The sequence below is a fragment of the Ascaphus truei genome, chromosome 1 (genome assembly GCF_040206685.1).
Source record: "Ascaphus truei isolate aAscTru1 chromosome 1, aAscTru1.hap1, whole genome shotgun sequence".
Taxonomy (NCBI): Eukaryota; Metazoa; Chordata; class Amphibia; order Anura; family Ascaphidae; genus Ascaphus; species Ascaphus truei.
This window is the reverse complement of record NC_134483.1, coordinates 389,782,690-389,805,684: the sequence shown is the minus strand read 5'-3', so window position 1 is coordinate 389,805,684 and position 22,995 is coordinate 389,782,690. Positions and strand designations below refer to the sequence as shown.

General features: G+C 45.0%; 1 protein-coding gene across 8 annotated transcripts in view; it reads right to left on the bottom strand.

Annotated features, from left to right (window-relative positions):
* The window catches only part of LOC142501655 (putative ATP-dependent RNA helicase DDX60), a 362,879-nt gene that overhangs the window by 255,829 nt on the left and 84,055 nt on the right, over positions 1-22,995 (bottom strand). For all 8 annotated transcript variants that reach the window (XM_075611796.1, XM_075611815.1, XM_075611833.1 and 5 more), the window contains 2 exons: positions 17,552-17,893; positions 12,704-12,820 (listed from right to left, as the gene is read on the bottom strand). In XM_075611796.1, the coding sequence (XP_075467911.1) occupies positions 12,704-12,820; positions 17,552-17,893 (459 nt within the window). The remainder of the gene's footprint in view (positions 1-12,703; positions 12,821-17,551; positions 17,894-22,995) is intronic.

Here is a 22,995-nt window from a genome sequence, read left to right as displayed (position 1 = left end):
CCACACACTCACCCCTCTCTCCCTGCCACACCCTCACCTCTCTCTATCCTAGCGGTGCACCAAGTGGGGGTGCACAAGATTGTTTAGGGGGGCACAGACGGCAGGCAGCAAAACCTAGTGTGCAGGGGCCGGCAGACATCGAAATATGCTGTGCTTGGGTGGGCGCACAGGAGGGAGAGTGGGCGGGTGTAGGGGTGGGTGGGCGCATCAGTGCTGGCGGCCAACATTATTGTGTGTGCGTGCAGAGGTATGGAAACTGAGGAGAAATGGCTCCGAAGAGGCCAGGGGAGGAGCATGCCTCCTTCCGGTGTCTGCTCTGGACCTGCTCTTCTCATCTGGTCACCCAATTCCCTGGGATCCTCTGCAGTCGTGAAAGGGTAGGCTGCCACTATGTCTATGTCAATGATACTATGAATGTAATAAAATAATTAAAAAAAGTAAAAACACAATATTAAAAATGGAAATAAATAAATAATACATAATACTGGTAGGTAGGAGTGGATAACACTAGGGAAAGCAAATGGGAGAAGGAAAAAAGGGAGGGGAAGGGGGAAAAAAGGGGGGGGAGAGGGAAGGAAGATAGCAAAGAGGTGCATGAATAACCCCCCAAATGGATTGCCTTTGTGATATTGGCAGACCACCAGCCTTACTTTTCCACCTCCCACTGCATAACCCAAGTATTTGGTTTCCGCCTTATTTCTTAGGGTTGGCTGTGAGCCCTGCCTCTCAGAGACCTGAGGACCGCTTCTCAGCACAATATTGGAAAGTGGTTATATAAGCCACAGACCACTGTAATGTTCCCCAGCCTTTTAGTGAAAGAGTAAATGTCCTAATTAATGTAGACTACACATCTCTTCCCCCTCTCTAATAGGCTGAATGGTCTGTCACTCACCCAGGGACAGCCAATGAGAAGATATTTACATATTGTTTATCGTACGGCCGTTACTAAGAAGTACCACGCCCCATGTTGCTTAACTTCGCACAATGTACATACTGTACTCAGAGCAATTGATTGATGTAGATAATAATATGAAAAGTTTATTATTTTTTTACCTAAATACACTTCCCATCATGCCAGTATAATCAGTATTTTCTTATTCTCAGATAAATCTGAGCAATACAAACACATCCCATTGTGTCAGAATATTTCTTCCTATAATGAGATCAATCTAAATGATACAAACACATCCCATCACATAAGTATCTATCTATCTATAATCAAGAAAATCACTTGTGAGCACATTCACATGTCTTAGACAGGTCTGCAACCCTGCCTTTCAACCGTTATCACCTCGCATACAGTGCTTCCACTGCAGCAAGGGATTCTGGGAAATGACATTCAAATGAGCACACAATGTGTCACCTTTTGCCTGAAATCCATTTACATTGGACCCAAATAAGCAAATGCTCTGCTGTTCACACATCTTTTAAGCACAGCATGGGATTAGATGCAAAGCCAGTCAAACCACTGTCAAGGATTGTACTTCAGCTGAAGTGGATCCCAGTGGCAGGAACAGCAGGGAGTGTGGTAGGGGTCACAAGCAGAGGTCAGAGGCAGGCGGCAGATAGCGTAGTCAGGTACCAAGCAGAGGTCGACAATGAGGAGACTGGAACAGGATGATAGCAATAGCTAGCACAGCAGTAACACAGGAACCTTGCAGAAGCTAAGGAACCAGTATAAACAGGCAAGGGAGGAACAGGAAAGGGAGGTTTATATAGACAGGCTGAGAGGTAGAACACATGTGCAGTGGTGTCAGGTATCAGGTCTGGAATGTTCCTTGGTTTAACAGCAGCAATCCCGGTGGACAAGTATAGGTACTGCAGGCTAGAACAAGACATTGAGACAGCAATCCCGGTGGCCAAGCATGGGTACTACAGGCTAGAATATGACATTACTCCCCCCTCCCAAGAGCATTCTCCGGACGATCCTTGATGGGCTTGTCTGGATATCTCCGGTGGAAAGCGTTGACTTGTCGCAGAGCATGTACAAAATCTTTGGGTTCCCAGGACCTCTCCTCTGGGCCATAGCCCCCCCAGTGGACCAGGTACTGTAGTTTCCCTCGGTGTAACCTGGAGTCCAAAATTCTCTCCATAATGAATTCCTCTTTGTTATCCACGAGGATAGGTTTAGGGGGAGGAAGTCTACGTCCATGAAACGGATTCTCACGGAATGGCTTCAGCAGAGAAGAATGAAAAACAGGGTGTATTTTGATGGTCTCGGGAAGCTCTAATCTAAAGGACACTGGATTTATTAGTGCTGAGATGCGAAATGGCCCGATGTATTTTTGGCCCAATATAATGGTTGGAACCTTTAAACGTAGATTTCTTGTAGAAAGCCAGACTTTATCCTCGACTTGAAATTCTGGGGAGGGTCTGCAGTGTTGGTCTGCTGCTCTTTTGTACATTACTTGAGTCTCACAAAGTGTCTCTTTGAGGGTCTCCCGGATGTCTCGCAGAGTTTCCAGTTTCTCTGTAACTGCCGGAATGGGGCCCGAAGATGGAAAACAAGGAATAAAGGTTGGATGAAATCCATAATTTGAGAAAAAGGACTCTTCTGAGTCGATGAATGATGTGAGTTGTTGTATGAAAACACAGCTAATCTTAGACAATCAATCCAGTCATCCTGGAGATGACAAACAAAACATCGTAAGTATTGTTCTAAAGTCTGATTGGTCCTTTCTGTCTGGCCATTGGATTGTGGATAATAGCCAGACGATAAATGTTGACGAATTCCTAAATTTTGAAGTGAAATGTATCCCTCTATCGGATATGATCTCATCTGGAGCCCCGTGAAGCCGAAACACCTCTTTCACAATCAACTTGGCTGTCTGGTCTGCTGAAGGAAGATTCTGTGCTGCAATGAAGTGAGCCATCTTCGTAAGTCGATCCACTACTCCCAGAATGGTATTATGTCCACTTGATCGGGGCAGGTCAACATTAAAATCCATTGATATGGACCCCCAATGACGAGTTGGAACTGGAAGGGGCTGCAGCAAACCCATAGGTGATGCTCGAGGAGTCTTGGTCCTAGTACAGGTCTCACAGGAGAGGACATCTTGTGCTAATTTTGGCCACCAAAAAGAGCGAGACAACAGTTCCTGTGTCTTGAGGACACCTGGGTGACCAGCGGGTCGGGAGTTGTGCAGTAATTGGAGCACCTCTAATCTTACCTCCTTAGGGACGAACAGACCGTCCTTACAGTTCCACAGACCATCACATAGAAATAGTTCCGCTTCGGGAGGAGGGTTTTTAAGAAAAGAGTAATTTGAGTACTGTAGGCTCCCTTTATTCGTGTGAGGAGATCGGCTGAGAATGTGACGCCCAAGAAATTTATTTTTGGAAGAATAGTTTCTTCTTGCTCTTTGTCTGAACTAGGATTAGGCAATGACCATGACAAGGCATCAGCTTTCCCATTCTTAGAGCCAGGCCGGTATTTGATGTGGAACTGGAATCTTGCAAAGAAGAGAGCCCACCTGGCTTGTCGTGTAGACAGTCTCTTTGCGGATCGAATTAATTCTAAATTCCTGTGATCCGTAAAGACCGTAACCGGGTGATTGGCCCCCTCAAGTAGATGCCTCTACTCAGAGAATGCGGCTTTTATAGCCAAGAGTTCTTTGTTTCTGATGTCATAGTTTCTTTCAGCTGTTGACATTTGGTATGAATAAAAGGCACATGGGTGAAGGAGCATCTTGGGTCCAATTCTTTGTGAAAGAATGGCACCAACAGCGGAGTCGGATGCATCCACTTCCAAAATAAATGGTAGTTCAGGATTTGGATGGATGAGGATAGGGGCAGATGTGAAGAGTGACTTCAATTGTTCAAATGCTGCATGCGCTTCAGGAGACCATTTGAAGAGGAATTCTTTCCGTGTGAGTCGGGTGATTGGAGCAATAATGCCAGAGAAATTTTTAATAAAACGTCTATAGAAATTGGCAAAGCCCACAAATCTCTGAATGTCCTTCTCATTTCGAGGGATTGGCCATTCCACCACGGCTTGAATCTTGCCTGGGTCCATACTCAAATCCTCAGGAGAGATGACGTAACTGAGAAATTGCATGTTGGTTTTTTAGAATTCACATTTTTCTAATTGAATGTACAATTTGTGCTTGCGGAGATGCTCAAGGACAACCCGGACATGTTTCTGGTGATCCATGATGTTATCTGAGAAGACTAGGATATCATCCAGGTATGCCACTATGAATTTGTCCAATAACTCTCGGAGAACATCATTAATTAAATGCTGGAAGGTAGCAGGGGCATTACAGAGTCCAAAGGGCATCACCAGGTATTCATAGTGCCCATAACGAGTTTAGAAGGCTGTCTTCCATTCGTCACCGGGTCGAATGCGGACCAAATTATACGTTCCTCAGAGATCTAATTTGGTAAAGATCTTGGCTGACCGAATTCTTTCCAATAGTTCGGGAATCAGAGGTAACTGGTACCTGTTCTTCACAGTATTCTTATTTAGTTCCCTGTAATCAATGCATGGGCGTAGAGACCCGTCTTTCTTTTCCACGAAGAAGAGCGCAGCGCCTGCTGGAGAAGTAGAGGGTCGGATAAAACCCTTTGACAGGTTCTCCTGTAGGTAGTCATTGAGGACCTTCAATTCCGGTTCTGAGAGGGAATAGATTCTTCTAAACGGAATGGCAGCCCCCGGTAATAATTCAATTGGACAGTCATAAGAACGATGTGGGGGAAGCGTATCCGCATTCTTCTTATCACACCCATCTAGAAACTCAGAGTATGGAGCCGGCAGAAGATTTTTTTGAGACGAGGAAATCTTATGTATTCCTACACACTCTGGTATAGGAGTTTAAGGTAGGCAGGCTAGCTGACAGTGCTCCGAGGGAAATGTGAGGGTCTTTGTCTTCCTGTCAATTAGGGGGTTATGGACCATGAGCCATGGAATTCCCAGAATCACTGGAAACAAAGGTGAAGGAATGAGATCAAATGAAATCTTCTCCTGGTGATTGGGCGCCATGATTAGTGTTAAGTTACTTGTTTCATGGGTAACAGGTCCGGAGCTCAAGGGAGAACCGTCAACGACTTCCATCCTTTCTGGCGATTCCTTGGCTATAAATGATACCAAATTGTTCTTGGCGAATTCTATGTCCATAAAATTCCCTGCCGCCCCTGAGTCAACCATTACTGTGGTTTAAAAGCGATGTGTTCCTTCTTTGATAATAATAGGAACCAGGAGGTGGGGGTGTAGAGAAGGAGGGTTATCTTTCCCTTGAGAAGCAGAGAAAACAGTCTTTGAAATAGCGTGCAGCCGATTTCTCCTAGGGCTCTGGAAAGAAGACCGCCTGGACTTATTTGGGCAGTCAGCGAGATAGTGCCCATTGTTTCCGCAATATAAACAAAGATCTTCCTTTATAATCTGTATAACATCATATTCTTTGTCTGCAGGTTCAGGATTCCTTATATTGATGTATAACAAGGACTATGCATGTGTATATATATATATTTTTGTATATCATATGCTTATAATATTAATTTTCTGTCTATATTATCAGGATTCCTTACATTGATGTATAACTGTAAGGACGCAGGGGACTTGCCGCCCTCGGCGCGCTCCCCCCTTACCTCCTCAGTCTACTGCTGCTTCCTCTCTCCATTCTCTATAGTGCCGGCTGCAGCGTGTCTACGCACTGCCCCCTGCTCTCCCGCGGCTCTCTCACACTACCAAATCCACATTCCGCGCACGCCCTCACTACTGCGGGTGCATTGTCTACGCACTCTCCACCTCAGTACTGGTGGTTAGTCTGGTCTGCGGGCAGCACAGCGTGACAATAGCAAGGATTACGCATATTTTTCGTATATTATATGCATGTGATATCCATATACTTGTATACTCACTAATCCGCTTTTATAATCTTTATAACATTGTATTCTTTGTTCATATCGTCAGGATTCCTTATATTGAAGCATAATAAGGACTATGCATATTTTCCTATGAACCTTATCTAGTTGGGGAATAGGTTATTTTTCTCTTCCTTAACTCTTAGTATTTATTAATATATCGATTTATCCTATATGGAAATCATATATGTTGCCTGATTGACTCATTGTGATTTGCCATCCACACGAATTGTTATTCCATCATTGGGTATTAGATTTTCTGAGATAAGATATCTATCTATGCATTTTAGTATATTTGTGTATATAGACTTTTACATTTAAATTTATTACACACGTATATGTAACCCTCTTACCCCCCACCCTAAGTGAGATTGGGGTGGGTAGGTGTATCAGACTATGTATCAGTGTGGTGCGGTACCTGTTTGGCAACCAGGAGAACTGAGCTTCCGCCACGGGGAACCTGGGGTATATACTTACACTTGGTGCAGTGCCTCCACTGATGAGGGATCCCAACGGGGTGGAAGTGTGCCCTCACCAGAACAACCATACAGTAAATACACACCGTGTGAATAAACAGTATTTACTGAGCATGAACTGTAAACTTCAATGAAACTCTCTTTGCATAACATCAATACAGCATATGAATAACAGTGCATCACCCTGAATGCATACCATCCCCTCACCCACATGTCCATCATCACATTCCCCTCAGTCTCTTGAGTGTCCACAACAATAAAGAAAGTGTGAGTGAGAGGAATAGCGCTTCCCTGTGTTGGGGCCCAGTGGTGCACTTAATATATACTACCTCCCTGATCAGTCCTGATCAGGAAAATCCTTGGAACTCAGCAACACTGCACAGTGATCCCACGCCGTGCTGCGCTACTCTCTGCAGGGATGGATGCACACGCTGACTCCAGAGGGGAGGGGTCTCCAGCCGGAATGATCCTTTATCACAGTCTCTGCTACACGCTGTACTGACAGTCAGGCACTGTCACCCAGCATTCCTCTTGCACTGTCATCCAGCATTCCTCTTGCTCTCTGAGTATGGTGAAGGAGTCCCTATCCTAAGGCCGACCCTATACCATACAGTTTCCCTCTACAGTGTCTCAGGGGACTAACTGGGCCCTGGGGATATACCTCTACCCTAGTCCCTGCATGCAGAAGATCTCTCACTGTAGATTCTGTCTGATCCCAGACTCTGGCAGCTCACCACGTGCACTGGTGATATTACACACACTGTATAACTTGGAAAGCAACCCCCCTTCTTCCTATGAGGGGCCTTTCACTGACACAAACAAAGCTAACTGCTGTGGCTGCACTTAAAGCCACACTGTCTCTTCTTGTCAGAGTACACAGCACTGCAGCTGTGTCACTGACAAGACTTACACACACGCAAGGGCAGGGTCCCTACCTAAGGGGCCTTCCCTATGAACTTACCCACTAACCTAGTGGGGAGTGGGACCTACCTGGGGCCTGGGGGGTAACCTGGCCTAGTGTGAGAGCCACTTGCTCCTTACACACTTCCTCCTCCTTCCTGCTCCTAGCTCCAACTGACTAGCGTGGTCCCCGCAACATTGTATCTTTCTCCCACAGGACAAGCTGCAAACCCTATTTGCTGGATGGCTGCACGTGATGTGGGTGAAAGGGCAGTCCCCAGAGGCTGCTGGGAATTGTAGTCCACTCAGGACCTCTTCAGCATTGAGACCGCGTACCCTATCTTTACTGCACCTGTGCGAAGCTGTAATGGCCACCGCTATGCTTAACTGCGCCTGCGCGACCTTGGGGAGTTCCTGCACTACGGAGCGCCATCTCTGCCCTTCGCGCTCACTATATTGGCCACCGCGTCGCATCTGCGCATGCGCAAGCCTCCGCGCCCGTGCGGACATAAAAAAGATGGCGGCGCCATGCCTCTGACGCCACCGGGAGGACTCTTTGGGGACCAGGCTACATATAGTTAATTGATGGGATACATTCGAATATGGCAATGCAATCAAATTGTGATGGTAAACTTATGCTTGTTTATATCTAAAAATATTGGATTGAGAGTAGATCATTAAAACTAGTTGTGCGAATTAATTGCACTTGTTCTATTGCTTACTTGATCGCTCTTTGATTACTTCTACATCCATGTTTAGATATGCATTTGTTTACCATGAATTAGTATATATTTCATATTATCTACATACATCAATTGATCATACATGGGTTATATTATATATGTTTATATTCTTTTGGTACAATTCACTTGGCTCTAATCATGTTCATAAGCATTCTATACCTCTGATGATATTAATTTTGTCATTATAATAGTTTGTTTTTTTAACTTCTTATTAACTACTAATTTGTTTTTCTTTATATAATTTTCTGTATTCTAAGAGAATAACAAAGCTCTACTGTTAGACTGGTGATGTTATTATTAAAATCTATATACTATAGCTAGGTCAATCTAATTTTCTTTTATATTATTAACATCACTAAGGTTGCTTAACTTCTCAGTGCATTCATTTTTTCACTTTATTATGTTTTTTTAGCTGTTTAAAAACATTTTTGGTTAATTTTGTTAGTGTCTATATGTTAAGTTTAATAAAGTTAGTTTTGTTGTCACTTTAGTAAACATGGGCTGACGTGATGACGTCATCACGTCATCACGTGACCTGGTATGGTGCGAAAACGGGTAATTCTCTTCCTGCTTTTGCAAACATAAAATACATTTCTTTTCTTCACTTACCATTACTTGACCCACTCACCGACTCCCGTTGAACAGCTTACTCGCGAACCAATCCACGAACAGAAACCCATAAAATAATAAACATTAAAATAATAAAACAAAACAATCCACAGGTCTTCTAGTTGTCATCCATCTTCATCTGTATTCTTATTTCTTTCAGCTGCGGCTCGCTTCCTGGGTCTTCTTACCATCTGCTGCCACGCCTGTGTCTTCTTCTTCTTTCTTTGGTTTGGCCGATTAAAAAAAAATGATGACATCACTTAAAGGCAATGAAAGCACAGCCATTCAGAATGGCTTTGCTTCAATTGCCTTTAAGATGACGTCATTAAAAGTAACATGGTCGGCCTCACATGGTACGGTAGCCAATCAGAGCTTGGGAAGTCTATCCCTACTCTGATTGGCTCTAGTACCATGTGACAGGCTTTCAATGACGTCATATCCGTTCTCCCCCAAGCCTCTGTCACATGGTGTACTAGAGCCAATCAGAGTTGGGATGGAGTTCCCACACTCTGATTGGCTACCGTACCATGTGAGGCTGGCCATGTTTCTTTTCATCTTAAAGGCAATTTAAGCAAAGCCATTCTAATTGGCTGTGCTTTCATTGCCTTTAAATGACGTCATCATTTATTTTTTTCTCGGCCAAAACACATGGTTTTCACGGCCCAATCAGGGCCGTGGGAACCATATGATGAAAATGTGACGTCATAGGCCTATAAAAGCCTATGTCATCTCATTTTGAAGCCAGACGCCGCGAAAGAAGGACCTCCTAAAGAAGAAGACACGGGCGTGGCAGCAGACGGTAAGAAGACCCCGGAAGAGAGCCGCAACTGAAAGAAAGAAGAATACAGATGAAGATGGATGACAACTAGAAGACACGTGGATTGTTTTGTTTTATTATTTTAATGTTTATTATTTTATGGGTTCCTGTTCGTGGATTGGTTCGCGAGTAAGCTGTTCAACGGGAGTCGGTGAGTGGGTGAAGTAATGGTAAGTGAAGAAAAGAAATGTATTTTATGTAACTTGTTTTTTTCTTGCTTTTTACATGTGCTTTTTTTTGGGGGGGGGGGTACATCTTTTCTTGCCACTGTATGTATTTATGTATGTATGTCTAGAGAGATATATACATACAGGGTAAGAAATGATTGTGTTTGAAAAGCTTGCTTTGCACTATTTTAAATGATTTTGGCTATGCTGCTATGCATAGATGTGTGTTACTGCTGCGGCACAGTTTATTCGAGCATTTGCCCGTTCTGTGCCGCAGCAGTAGCCTGGCGCGCGCCCGAGTGTGACGGGCGCGCGCCGAAGCAGCGGAAGAGCGCCCTCCGATCGGGGCACTCTCCCTACCGCTGCCGGGTCCGCCGGGTCCCCCGGAACCCCCTGCCGCTGTCCCGCGATCGCGGGACACCAGGGCTCCCTCGGGGAGCCCCTGGACACGCGTGCAGGGGGCGCACGCTCCCGATGACGCGTGACCGCGCGTCGCACGCCGAGGGGCGGCCACTAGCAAGCCGGGAGATTTCCCGGCTTGCGGTACCGACCACACTTCAATAAAGTGTGTCGGTAGTGTAAATGTATTTTATAATTAGCTAGATGTAATTTTTGGGCTTGTATGCTGTACTTTAGATCATGGTGAGGCTTGCTTTTGGATATTTTTATTTTTGGTGTCCTATTTTGTATGATGGTAACTTGATCTCTTTAACGGTTGCTATAGTTAATTGTGTAATTGGTATGAATGCTATTTTAATTGTTTTGGGATGTAATTAATGTATGCAAATTGATTGATGGTGACTATATTGGATTGCATAGTATACTTTTTTGGATGTAATGCTATTTTATTTGGAATATTGTATGGTTAACATTTATTTGCAGCGTCTACATGTTGCTTAGATTTAATGCAGCATGTATAGAATGTAAATGCAATGTTTTCAGTGGCATTTGAGGCTTTGAATTGGCATTTGATGTTTAAGATTGGATGATTACATTTGATTTGTTTAGGAAATAGCATAGTATTTCATTGTGGATGTAATAGAGAAGTGGTATTTTTATTTAAGCATGTTTTTGTTAACCCTGAGACATTAATTTGTATATTGGTTCATCATGTGTGTATATATCTATATATATATTAAGGGATTAAGCCACCCTGGCCCGATACCCACCCTTCACACATTCCATTGTACAGTGGCTTCATCATGCAAAAAAAAAAAAAAAACAATATATATGTATATATATATCTATATATATATATCTATATATATAGATATATATATATTGTTTTTTTTTTTTTTTTGCATGATGAAGCCACTGTACAATGGAATGTGTGAAGGGTGAGTATCGGGCCAGGGTGGCTTAACCCCTTAATTACCTTTGCGGTTAGTATCCGATAAGGTGATTAAGGGGTTCATTGATATGTGAATGTAATTGCAATGTATTGGCTATGTATTCTTTTGGCAACGGACTACAAGGATTATGCTGGCGACGGGGCCTTCTTATTGATGAGGTCAGTAGAAGTTTCTTTATTTTACTATGCTAGTTAATGTGTTTAATGATGGCTAAATAATCTATTATCCCTATCTGGATAATAGTTATTTGGCACATTATTGTACTGTATGTGTTGGGGTGGGGGAGGGGTATTGGCCCCAAGGGTATGTGGGTAGGCCTCCCTTGTGGGTAGTGGGTGAGGGTGGTTAGGCATCACGGGGTGGGGGGTTATTTGGGGAGGGTATGTAGGCGTCTCGAGTGGTGGGTGAGGGTGGGTTAACCCCTTAATGACTGTAGCGGTTAATAACCGCTATGGTGATTAAGGGGTTAGGGAACATTACATTGGATGTTTTTATTCTTGTGTCTGTTTTGCAGAAGCAGATGGGGCATTAGCAGGATGAAAATGAGGATGGCCTTCATCGCGGCAGCCGGACATGGGTGAGTGCTATATGTATTTAATGTATTTATTGTTATTTATGTATTTTTAATGGACAACTGCACTATTATCCATTTGTGGATAATAGTAATGTTGCCCATTACTGTATTGTATGTTGTGTATTGCAATGTATATTGGGTGCAAATGTCCCCAATAAACATGCTATTATGCGTTAATCCCTTCATTGCCTTAGCGGCTATTTGGCGTTGTGCGCTGTTTTCTTTTGTTTCCATTCTCTTAGTGTGTGTGGGGTGCTGAGCCACCCCTGCGTTTACAGCTGCAGACGCCATTATCCCCAACACGGTTATGTGGCACTTATTATTTAATGTTTAATTATCTCACTGTGGGAGTTGTGGTTTAATTCTTTATACATTTTTTATCACTAAATTGATGGTATAGTCACTGTACTGTATATATTTATACATTTAAACTTTATAGGTAGTTAGGTAGTAGCGCACAGTTTTGCTTTTTGTGTTTAAGGAATGATTGTGTATTGATATGTGTGTTTTATTCATAGTGTAGATGTGCAGAGGGTCTCCGGAGCTGAACTGCTTTGGTTTTAGGTCAGGGGACCCCCTGCTTCCCGAGATAAAGGCCCCTTTAGGGGGTGCCGGTATCTCTCTGCTTTGTTTACATTCTGCGGTCACGTGATCGGGACATTTAAATACAGAGGGATACCGGCACCTCATAAAGGGGCCTGTATCTCGGGAAGCAGGGGGTCCCCGGACATGAAACCAATGCGGTTCAGCTCCGGAGACCCCCTGCACATGTACACTATGAATAAAAATGGTTTATAAAATATTTTTTAATGTGCCGATGTTTGCGCAGAGAGAGCGGCGGATCTCTCTCTTCTGCAGACATATCTCGGCAGGGGACGGCTTCTCGGCAGCTTCTCGCCAGGCAGCCGTCTCGCCACCGGTTACTAGCCATTTTATCAAATGGTGGTGGCGCATTCATTCGCCAAGGATTCGGCCCTTACAGCATGAGTTTAACACGCCAAAAACATGGCTAGTTCCAAAACTGGCGAATGGTTTTTTTCGCTGCTTACTGCATAGATCCCTAAATCGTTTTTACTCTTTCCCTTTTTGCTCTTTTGGATTTTGTGGTGCAGCGTTTTTTCAGGGCTATATGCCTTGTTTGTTTCATTTGTATTTTTTGTACTCATTAACGATATTGATGAAATGCATTAAAAGTAACTGCACCTCTTTATCCATGGTCTCTGAATGGAAATGTTGAAAGAAAGATAGTGAAGCAGCTTCATGAGATGTTTTGGCAGATGCAACCAGTGCCTGAAGGCCAGCAGTAATGTTTGATTCATTCTAAAAAATAAAGAAAGTAAAACGTGAATTCTACAGGTATGTAAGATTTTGTGATAATCATATTGCTTCAAACAAAAACATTCTGCCATTCTTTCATTACTTTTACTAAGGAGAGTCTCTCTTGTTATAACAAATATATGATTGTAAGTGGCAGAACGATGTGAGAGCAGGAAAATCCAGGAGCCCTATTGCTGTAGTGCAGCAGGTAATGTAGTTTCCCTGCAGAGTACTTGTTGTAATGACCACCACTGTGTGAGGCTCTGCACATGCGCAGGGTGTGCCAAGATGGTTGTGGTGCCAGACCTTTACCCGCCCATCCGCATCTCTTATGTGGTAGACCAGGAGGCCCGGCATCTGAGATTCTACCTCAAAGACTCCGTCGCGCCAGCGGTCGGCCAGTTTGTGTTTGCCGGGCATCCTGAGGTTGAGGAGGAGAATGGCGTTCCAGGACATATTTCCTGATGGCGGACCTTATGGTTGTAGCGCCTTTTATTACCGGCATGGTAGACTAGGCACTCCCGTGGGTTCATGTCGCCAATGGTCTTCTCCATCAAACACTGGAACGTTGCTGGTGCACCACAAATGCCTTGTGACATGTGGGTTAATTGGTAGAAGCCATGGGGACATCCAAATGCTGTCTTCTCTTGGTCTTCTGCACTCATTGGTACCTGGTACCCAGATCTCAGGTCCAGTACACTGAACCACTGGCTTCCCGACAGCGTGTTGAGAATTTCTTCAATCCGCGGAAGAGTGTACTGGTCAGGCACGGTGCGGTTGTTCAGGGTCCGATAGTCGACACACAATCGGACCGACCCATTCTTCTTTCGCACCACCACGATCGGTGATGTGTAGGGGCTACGGGATTCTGTCACAATGCCCGCTGTCTCCATTTCTTGTAAGACGTTTCTCACGTCCTCCACATCTCTGGGAGCGATGCGCCGGGAACGCTCCCAGAAGGGTGTGGTATCGCTTAGCCGGATGGTGTGCAGGACGTTTTGGCTACACCCCACGTCCATTTCACTGGTGGAGAACACATCCCGGCGTTCTTCCAACATGGCCGTTAACCGATCCCTCCACTCGGCAGACAGGGTTGATTCCCCGAAGTCGAATGCCAGCCCAGCTGGTTGATCTTGTGATATTGATCTTGCACAGCAGCAGTGTTCACTCGAGCGGCCATCATCTCGCCAGGGGTAACTGGGTATTTCCTACCTAACCGTTGTCCTTGGTCGAGGGGCATGGTGTAAGGAGAGATGTTTTGGATAAACACCTTGATCTTCCCTGCTAGTGAGGACTTCAATTCTTGTACTTCGGGTACAAGCTTGTAGCCTCTGAGTCTTCTTCTGGCATACTCTCCAGAGAGAAGAGATGATCGGCCTCGTCTGGGCCCGGATAACAGCACGCTGTGAACATGACCTTCACTCCCCCTGATGGAATCTCGGTCAATCCCTTGGTGTGATTGAACAGGTCCCCATATCCACCTTGGGATGATATTTTGCAGCACTCTTCACTAAGTACTGAGTGGATTTGTAGGGTAGACAGGGGTTGTATGCCGGCCTCTTGCAGGTATACTCGGATCACTGCCCACACCACATCGGTGTTGGTTACCAATATCATCAGAGACCTTGGGTTTTCTCAGGGCTCGGGGCATATCAGAGCCTCCACATTTATGGTGTGAGACTTGCCGGTGTTCAGCTGTGGTATCTCCAGCCAAACCTTCACCACGCCGTCGATAGGGTAGTCCTCATTGCTGAGTCCCCACAACTTCATCTTGTCCGCCAACTGCAGGGGCAGATGCTTAAGACGCGTATGATGGCGGCCAGTTCTACGTGACCGTAAGCATCCGATGGGGATGTTTCATTGAGGCTTAGCGCTGGTGTGCTCTCTGAGGATGTGGAGGGTGTTTCGGTCGACTGTACCTTGTAGGTCATGACGTTAGAGTTTTGAAAGAAGTAACACTTCTAGCCACAGTTGAAGCAGACGACATCCCTCTGGCTCATCTCGGGCCTGCAGGTAGGCAATCCTCTCTTGGGCATCCTGGACGCGGCAGCAGGTGCCTTGGGAGGATGGTCGTCTATGGCGCTTTCTGCCTCCTTGGGCTATGGGGTTGATGCCCCTTTGAGCTCGTCCTTGCGGGGGCGGAAAGCAGTTAGAATGACTCTCGTGGAGAGTAGCATCCATGATGATAGTTGTAGTCTTCGGATGAAGGCGAACAGTTCTTCTCCTTCCTTCTAGCAGAGAGCCCTAAACTGAGCCAGGAGTTTGTCCTTTGTCCTTTGTCCTTGTAGGCTTGAGTTAGGAGTTCCACCATCTCGTGAGTGGTGACTTCTCCCTCGGTTTCCCGGTGCATTCGCACAAGTTGAGTGGCCGGTGATCGGAGGCACTCGACTTGGGGTGAATGTTACCCTGAGTAAGGGTACATCTACCCTGGTTGGGGTACTTGATACCAGGGCTGTAGTCATCCATTTCCTGGGGGTGTAGGGGGAGGTGGACGCTTCAGCCTGATAGGGGACCTCTGAGGAGAGTCCTGAGGTGAACGTTGCCCGTGGCGCGGGTAACTCAGGGTATATGAGCGGGTAGCCCATGGGCAGGGCCTCTGGTGTATGTAGAGCCTGAGGAGCATCTACCGGGCATATTTCTTGACCCGCAATAAGTAATATGGTACTCCACTGAAACGTAGTATCAAATTCTTGCCCTCTAATCCATGCGTTGCCTAGACCGGGGTGTCGTCTTAGGTGATCCTGGATCTCTGTTTGGGGCATTAGAGCAGGAATATTTCCCACTTCAACTACTTGGTGAGGGGGTTCTTTGACTTTCAAGACCCAGGCGTGGACCTCTTGCTGAGAGATAAAAAAATATGGTGTGGATTTTGGTCTCTCTAATTTAGCTGCTGGTTCAGGCACCCTAGGTCTGAGATCTCAGTAGTGCGTCCAAATGTAGCACAGTTTCCCCCACCCTATGGGAGATATGGCGGATACTACGTGTGTGTGGTGCTTTACCTGTGTCCACAGGAGGCCTGCACCTCTGCTGATGTGAGCCCTGGGTGCACCTGGATCGTCTGGTGACAGCACCTCCACCTGTGAGGAATCCTGACAGCGCCGGTTAACCCCTTCACAGGACCCAATGCAATAAGTGCACAGAGTAAATAATAAGTTTAGTGGCATGCAATAGGCCACACAATAACACAGCCTCGCACAGCCTTAGCCACACATCATATCCTACTGTCCATCCACTTAGTCCACACCCCGGTGAGAGTGTCCCCCTCAATGTACAGAGGTGCCCTGTTTACCTACCAAACCTGGTGTCCACAGAAGCCCACCCGGAAGTGTGTGACTGTACGGCCCAAAGTGTTATAGTTGGTGCACTTTGTAGATGGGATATACCTGCCGAGTGCTCCAACACCCTGTAGCACCAGCAGAAGACAGGGGTCCATCCGGTCCCACACAGTCGCCATCAGCGAGGAGTCTGCTTCCACCTGGGGTGGTATCCAGCTGGAGCGTCCCACCTTAACAGTCTCTTTATGCGTTGATGGTCTGGTCCCAGACCACAGGACGCATCTGCTGCGCTGCATCCTTTGCTGTGTCCCTGACACTAATAAGATAATGGGGCAGTGTCAAACACAACCTACAGGGGAGTTGGGGCCTAGCTGGGGCCTAATAGGGGGTATCTGGCCTAGTGCAGGGGCCACAGACACCATGCACATACACCCTCACTCATTGGTGTCCCAGCTCTGACTGGCTGGGTCTCTGGCATGCCAAATGTAGCAATGTGAGAGCAGGAGAATCCAGGACCCCTATTGGCTGTAGTGCAGAAGGTGATCCACAGACCATGGGGCTGCTGGGTAATGTAGTTCCCTTGTGGAATACTTGCTGTAATGGCTGCCGCTGTGTGATTTTCTGCACATGCGCAGGGTGTGCCAAGATGGCCCTGCAACCCATTCCTGTACAGCGCATGCGCAAAACATTCTGCGCATGCGCAGCTGCAAGAAGATAGCAGCGCCTGGCGATGGGAGCTGCCACGAAACCTCCGGCAACCCGCTAGTCATCCTGAACACCTGTAAGTCCGCCCCCGCCTCCTGCAGCAACTGCTCTAAGCGCCCGCACCAGCCGCAGCTCCCCGTGCGCCTCCGCTGCCATGTCGGGAGGTAAGGGTGCCAGTGGAGGATCCAGGTGGGACATGGCCACACCTGCATACAGTAAGTACTGTAGTGTTCACTGTACTGCAGTTCACATCGTGTTGCTTATCTTTCCAGTCATAAATGATGTATAACAGTGGTCAGATTGTGCCACAACTGCTTTCAGTATTTAACTTTTTTTCTGTTTTTTATATTGCCATTATATAATGCAGCGGTGCGCAAACTGGGGGTCGGGAGATTTGTCAAGGGGGGGGGGGGGCTCGGGCCGTTGCAGAGGTCCCATGCTGTTCCCCAAGGCATTTAAATTAAATGCCAGGGATCGCGTGAGGCCTCTGCAACAAGAAAACTTACTGGGATTCAGACGCTGGTGACGCGTCTCCATGGCAATGCGGCACCAAATGATGCTGCGGGGTCATGTAACGTGACATCACAGGCATCAAATGATGCCACGGGTCACGTGACCCGACGTCACGTAACCCGGAGCTTCATTTGACGTTGCGTTGCTATGGAGACGCGTCACAAGCGTCCAAGACGGGGGCGCAGCAGTAAAAGTTTGCGCTCAGTTGATATAACGTATCAGCGCAAAACATGTAGCTTACCTCCCGCACATAATGTTTCTGATGATTTTTAATTTTGACATGATATCCATACACTCTGAGATGGTCAAACTCCTGTCCAGAAAATAGTACAACATTTATATTGTTCCCCAAAGCATTAAGGATCAGCAAATGCAAAAAGTATGTTCCAGGAACACTCATTCCTTCATCAGAAGCCATTAAAAAATAGGGGCATTTGTCATGGAGAAACTTTTTCCATTCTGGTGATAAAAAATTTGAAAACAAATCATAGACGACTGTATCAGTATTTTGTTCCAGGTGCAGCTTCAGTTGAGTACGTAAGGAAATGAGATCAGGTCGACTGAAATACAAGTTTTCCATGTCCTGTAATAAAATAGTAAACAACATTTAGAATTCTTAAGAAATTTCTGTAAATGGTCAATATCCATCAAAAAGTCCAACTAGTCAAAAATAACGTTAAAATGGTGGTAATATACAGGAGAACTAATGCCTCTTTCAGAGATGTGCTGTAACACGGAACAACATGAACATGCACCAATAGATATATACATGTAGCAAGGTGTTTCCACTCCTCCTTTTACAACTCTGGGGAGAAATGAAGCAGCTCCTCTGACTATTATGCGGAGGTGAGGTGGTCATCTTGGTACACTCAAACAGACTGAAAACAAAGGAACCGGATAGTCGCTGGGAGATAGGATATCCTGAGTGACTGGGGACCGCAAGGTCAGAGCTGCCTGGGACTACAAAGAGGAAGGTTGTATCCTGGGAGGCAGTTATGCTGCTTGGTACTAGGTCATACTGTATATGGCAAGTATCTGGCACACATCTCGAATGAATAAATGGAACTCAGCTGCCGGTGCTCACAGAAATAAGGGGTTGTCCTGAAAGGTCCCTGTAGATTCACATGAAGAAGGAAGAAATCCAAGCACACAGGCTCCTTCTCTTTAAGGATTTTTAATCAGCAATAGGAGACCCCGCATTGTGGGACTCAGCGTCTTCCTCCATTCAGGGATCGAGACCCACATTGCACGAGCTGCACAAAGGAAGGTACCCACCATGCACCAACAACACTAAGTGCGGTAGCGCTTCCATCCACACACTATTGTGCTGTGTGGGTGACACATTTTATCCCAGGGTGCTTGGAATAAGGGTAAAGGGGAATGGGCATTGTATTATGTGTGCTTACTATTGGTATTAATTCTGTTCTTATGTTGTGTTCCTGCCCTGTTGGTAAAAGTTATTCTGGTTATGCTATTGTGTGGGTATTATTTACTAAGTATATGTTCCAGTGAGGAGCCATCCCGCCTACTCTGGGATTCTCATGGTTGGAGGCACTGTACCGACACACCCCAAGCTCCCAATCAGCGGAGGCCCAGGCCTCCTGTCAACCTACAGATAGCACCATAACACTTATTGCCTGTTATTTCCCTTAGGGGTAGGGAAGAGGTGTTACATTTGGAGGTGCTGGTGCTATTCAGATGTGGGGTGCAGAAAAAAAAGAACCATGATACAGTATATATATTATTTTATATCTATATATTTTCTATATTAAGTAGGATATATATATATATGTATATATATGTATATGTTATATATATATATATGTATATGTTATATATATATATAACCCTGACCCATGGTTCACGTAACTATGCTACCCTGAACTTGTGCAACTAATCTTTTTTGGACTGTGACATTTCATTCATTTTTTTCATTAGGGACACCAACTCCAAACACCAGGTTATTTAATAGGCGCTCATCAGGCATTTTCCTTTATATGCTAATAACACACTTTATTGCTCTATACATATAGGGTCATCAATTCATTTTACCACCTGTTCCTACAAGTGACATACTCACTCTGCTGGTATTGACTATATACACTGTATGCTCATGTAGATGTGGGACGTTTTGAGACTGTCATTAATACTTTGATTAGTCTATCTTTTGGTGTGTAGTGTGTATTATTTAGCCTTGTATAGGTGCCTGAGAACCCATTAACCTGTTGTGATACTTTGATTTACCCTAGTGATTTTTGAGTCACTATCCTTTTCATGCTTAGGGTTAACAATCTGAACTGTTCCCTAGTGTTGTTCACTTGTATTTAAGGGTAGCACCCGTGACAGGGGTCCAAGTCTATTTTTTAAGTGTTTTTAATCATGTACTGTTTATCTATCCTTTTTTGCACTGTGTCAAAATAAATAAACTAAATATATCAATTGCATACCTGAGTGCTCACATACGGGTTACTTTTTTCTCTTTTCACTTATATTATTTATAACCCGTGAGCACCGCCAAACCTTACTTATGTAAAGTAAACAACATATTTTCTTTGGCTTATGGTGGCGTGAAATTTGCAAAAGTAGATGCAAGGTTTTTCTTTCCCACCCCTCCCCCCATTTTTTTCCCCCGCTTTTTGAATATACTAAACTTATCCACTGTGTTGGATTTCAACTAACCTTGGCTCACTTATATTTATTTGACACATTGTTTTCATGGATTTTTTCGCCAATGAGGTAAATAGGAAAGCAACTGCAGATGCAGCATTCAATATAGATCCATCAGAAAACACGCAGCCACAGACACCACACAGCGATGGGAGTGCAGACAAATTAAGAAATCTCAAACATCTATCACAGAGGAGGTTGCGGGTTTGGTGGACAAAGACAGCACTTGAAAAATATACAGAATATAAATTTATTCCTAGGGGTCTTCGTCTCCAAAACTTCCCCTCTTTTGACTTTATAGACACCAAATACAAACAAAGATGGGAGGAAGCACTGACAACATGCTCATTCCAATTATTGCAAATCTTGATTGAGCATGACAAAGCAACAGTGGTGGAGGTATCCGACCAAATAGAGTCAATTAAATCAGGACTCTCAGAAGCGGAAACACAATCTTTTGCCAAAATAGAACTAGATCTTGAAAAATTTGAGAAAGACTTAATAGCATTCAAAAAGAAAAAATTTGATAGAGATCAAGACGATTATAAAAACAACAAAGTGTACAAGTGGCAGAAAGGGAAAAGATTTAACAAAAAACAAAAAAATCAACAGAGAACCACTGCAGCATCCACCTCCTCTGAAATAACAGCCTCAGATATAGAGTCGTCTGACCTAGAGGGGGGTCCTGACACTAGCACACACAGGGAAAAGGCTTTTTTAGACAAAGGGGCAAGGAGTACATTACAAAAAGGAGGACAAGAAGAGGGAAAAAGGCAATTAAGAAAAAGAAATTAATTGGACAGCCAGATCCAATGTCTAAGCCTTCAGAGCCCACTGAAACCCTTACAGTAATAAACCTGTCAGACACTATTTTAAGTGCAGACCAATTAAGTGTTTTACAGAAGGGCCTCTCCTTTAGCCCCACCATGTCTATGGATCTTTTTGAATGGTCAAAAGACCTACAGCTATTTTGCCGGAAGCTGCTCTTACACAAGTACTTCGCTAAACCACATGACCCAGACCAGGATACGCCCCTTTTAATGGAATGGAATGAACAGGAAATATTAGCCCTAGAGGACCTCAACACACTACATTCTGAACAGGGTGTCATTCCAGTTGACCAGAGTATGCTATTGTCCAAACTTAAACCTAAGTCCAGCTTCTGCCCACCATGGCAAGTGTGCCCACAGGTAGAAGTTTATGCAAAACTTGTTACGGAGGGTTTCAATAAAATTCACATCCAGAAAGGTGAACAGAATTTGTCCAAGGCTGAAAGACGAGCTGTTGCAGAGCTACGCGACCTTAAGGAGGTGGAGATCAAACCGAGCGATAAAGGGGGCAATGTGATCATATGGCCGAAGGTGATGTATGAGCGAGAAGTCTTTAAACAACTTAGAGACATCCAGTGCTATGCTGAGCTGAGTAGGGATCCCACTATTAAGTTCATGGAGGAGCTCGAGAGATTACTCCGAGGTGCCGTCCTGGATGGGGTAATTACTCAGCACAACATGGATGCCCTGGTGACAAAATGTCCGGTCGTACCCACCTTCTATATATTGCCAAAGATACACAAAAATCTCTCCCACCCCCCAGGTAGACCCATAGTATCAGGCATAGGGGGTCTGAGCGAGCCCATATGCAGATTCATTGATCTCTTCTTGCAACTGTCTGTTGAAACATTACCATCTTTTTTAAGGGACACCATGGATGTATTGTCCAAATTGGAGAACATCACGGTTGAAGAGGGCGTTCTCCTCGCGACCTGTGATGTAGAATCTCTCTACACATGCATCCATCATAAAGACGGTTTAAAAGCGGCAAAATTTTACCTGTCTATGCAAAATCTCTCAGGTGACCTGATTGAGCTGATAATTAATCTGCTGAACTTTATATTGTCCCATAATTACTTCATTTTTAAAAACAGATACTATCTGCAGAAAAGAGGAACTGCTATGGGAGCGACTTGTGCACCCTCCTATGCCAATCTCTTCCTGGGCTGGTGGGAGAGAGAGGTGGTGTTCACCGATGTGAATATTGAGTACACACAAAATGTCCTGTTGTGGTTGAGGTACATCGATGACGTGCTTGTCCTCTGGCGAGGCACTGCCGGTGGATTTACTGCGTTTATCGATGCCCTCAACCACAACGACCTAAACATCAGACTGACGTTTCAGTCAAGTCCAACAAAAATCGAGTTTTTGGACTTGACAATCAGTATCGGTGAGGGTGGAGTACTATGTACCGACATCTTTCGGAAACATACCGCCACAAACTCGATCTTGCATGCCAAAAGCTTCCATCCCCCCCACCAAGTGAAAGGTATCCCCACAAGCGAGTTTCTCAGATTGAAGAGAAATGTCTCGTCAACTCATGACTTTGACTTACGATCTAGGGAAATGAAATTAAGATTCCAACAAAGAGGCTATAGTAAAACCATGGTAGAGAAAGGGTACCGTAATAGCCTGAGCAAGACCCATACCTCCCTTTTACAACCCAAGCGTAAGACAAAAGATAAAAAAGTCATCCGCTTTGTGGGGTCTTTTAATCAGCAATGGCCACTATTACGTGGGGTCTTACAGCAACATTGGGGGGTGTTAATGACTGATCCTGACCTGGCACAAGCCCTGGGGAAACAAGTCACTATGACTAGCCGCCGGGCACCAAATCTTAAAGATACCCTAGTCAACAGTCATTACATCCCACATGTTGATAAAACCTTTTTGTCTGTTACCCCACGCATAGGGTTCACCAAATGTTCCAACTGCTCAGCGTGCAAACATATGGAAAACAAACTAACATTCACAAATAGCCAAAAGACCCATGTCTATACAATTCGCTCCATGCTCAACTGCAAATCTAAAGGGGTGATTTATTGTATCTTATGCCCTTGTGATCTGCCTTATGTAGGCATGACTACCAGAGAGCTTAGATTCCGGGTCTTAGAACATGTCAGGAACATTAAGAATGCGCAAAGGGACCTTGATGGCTTTAAAAAAATAACTAGTGTCGCGAGGCATT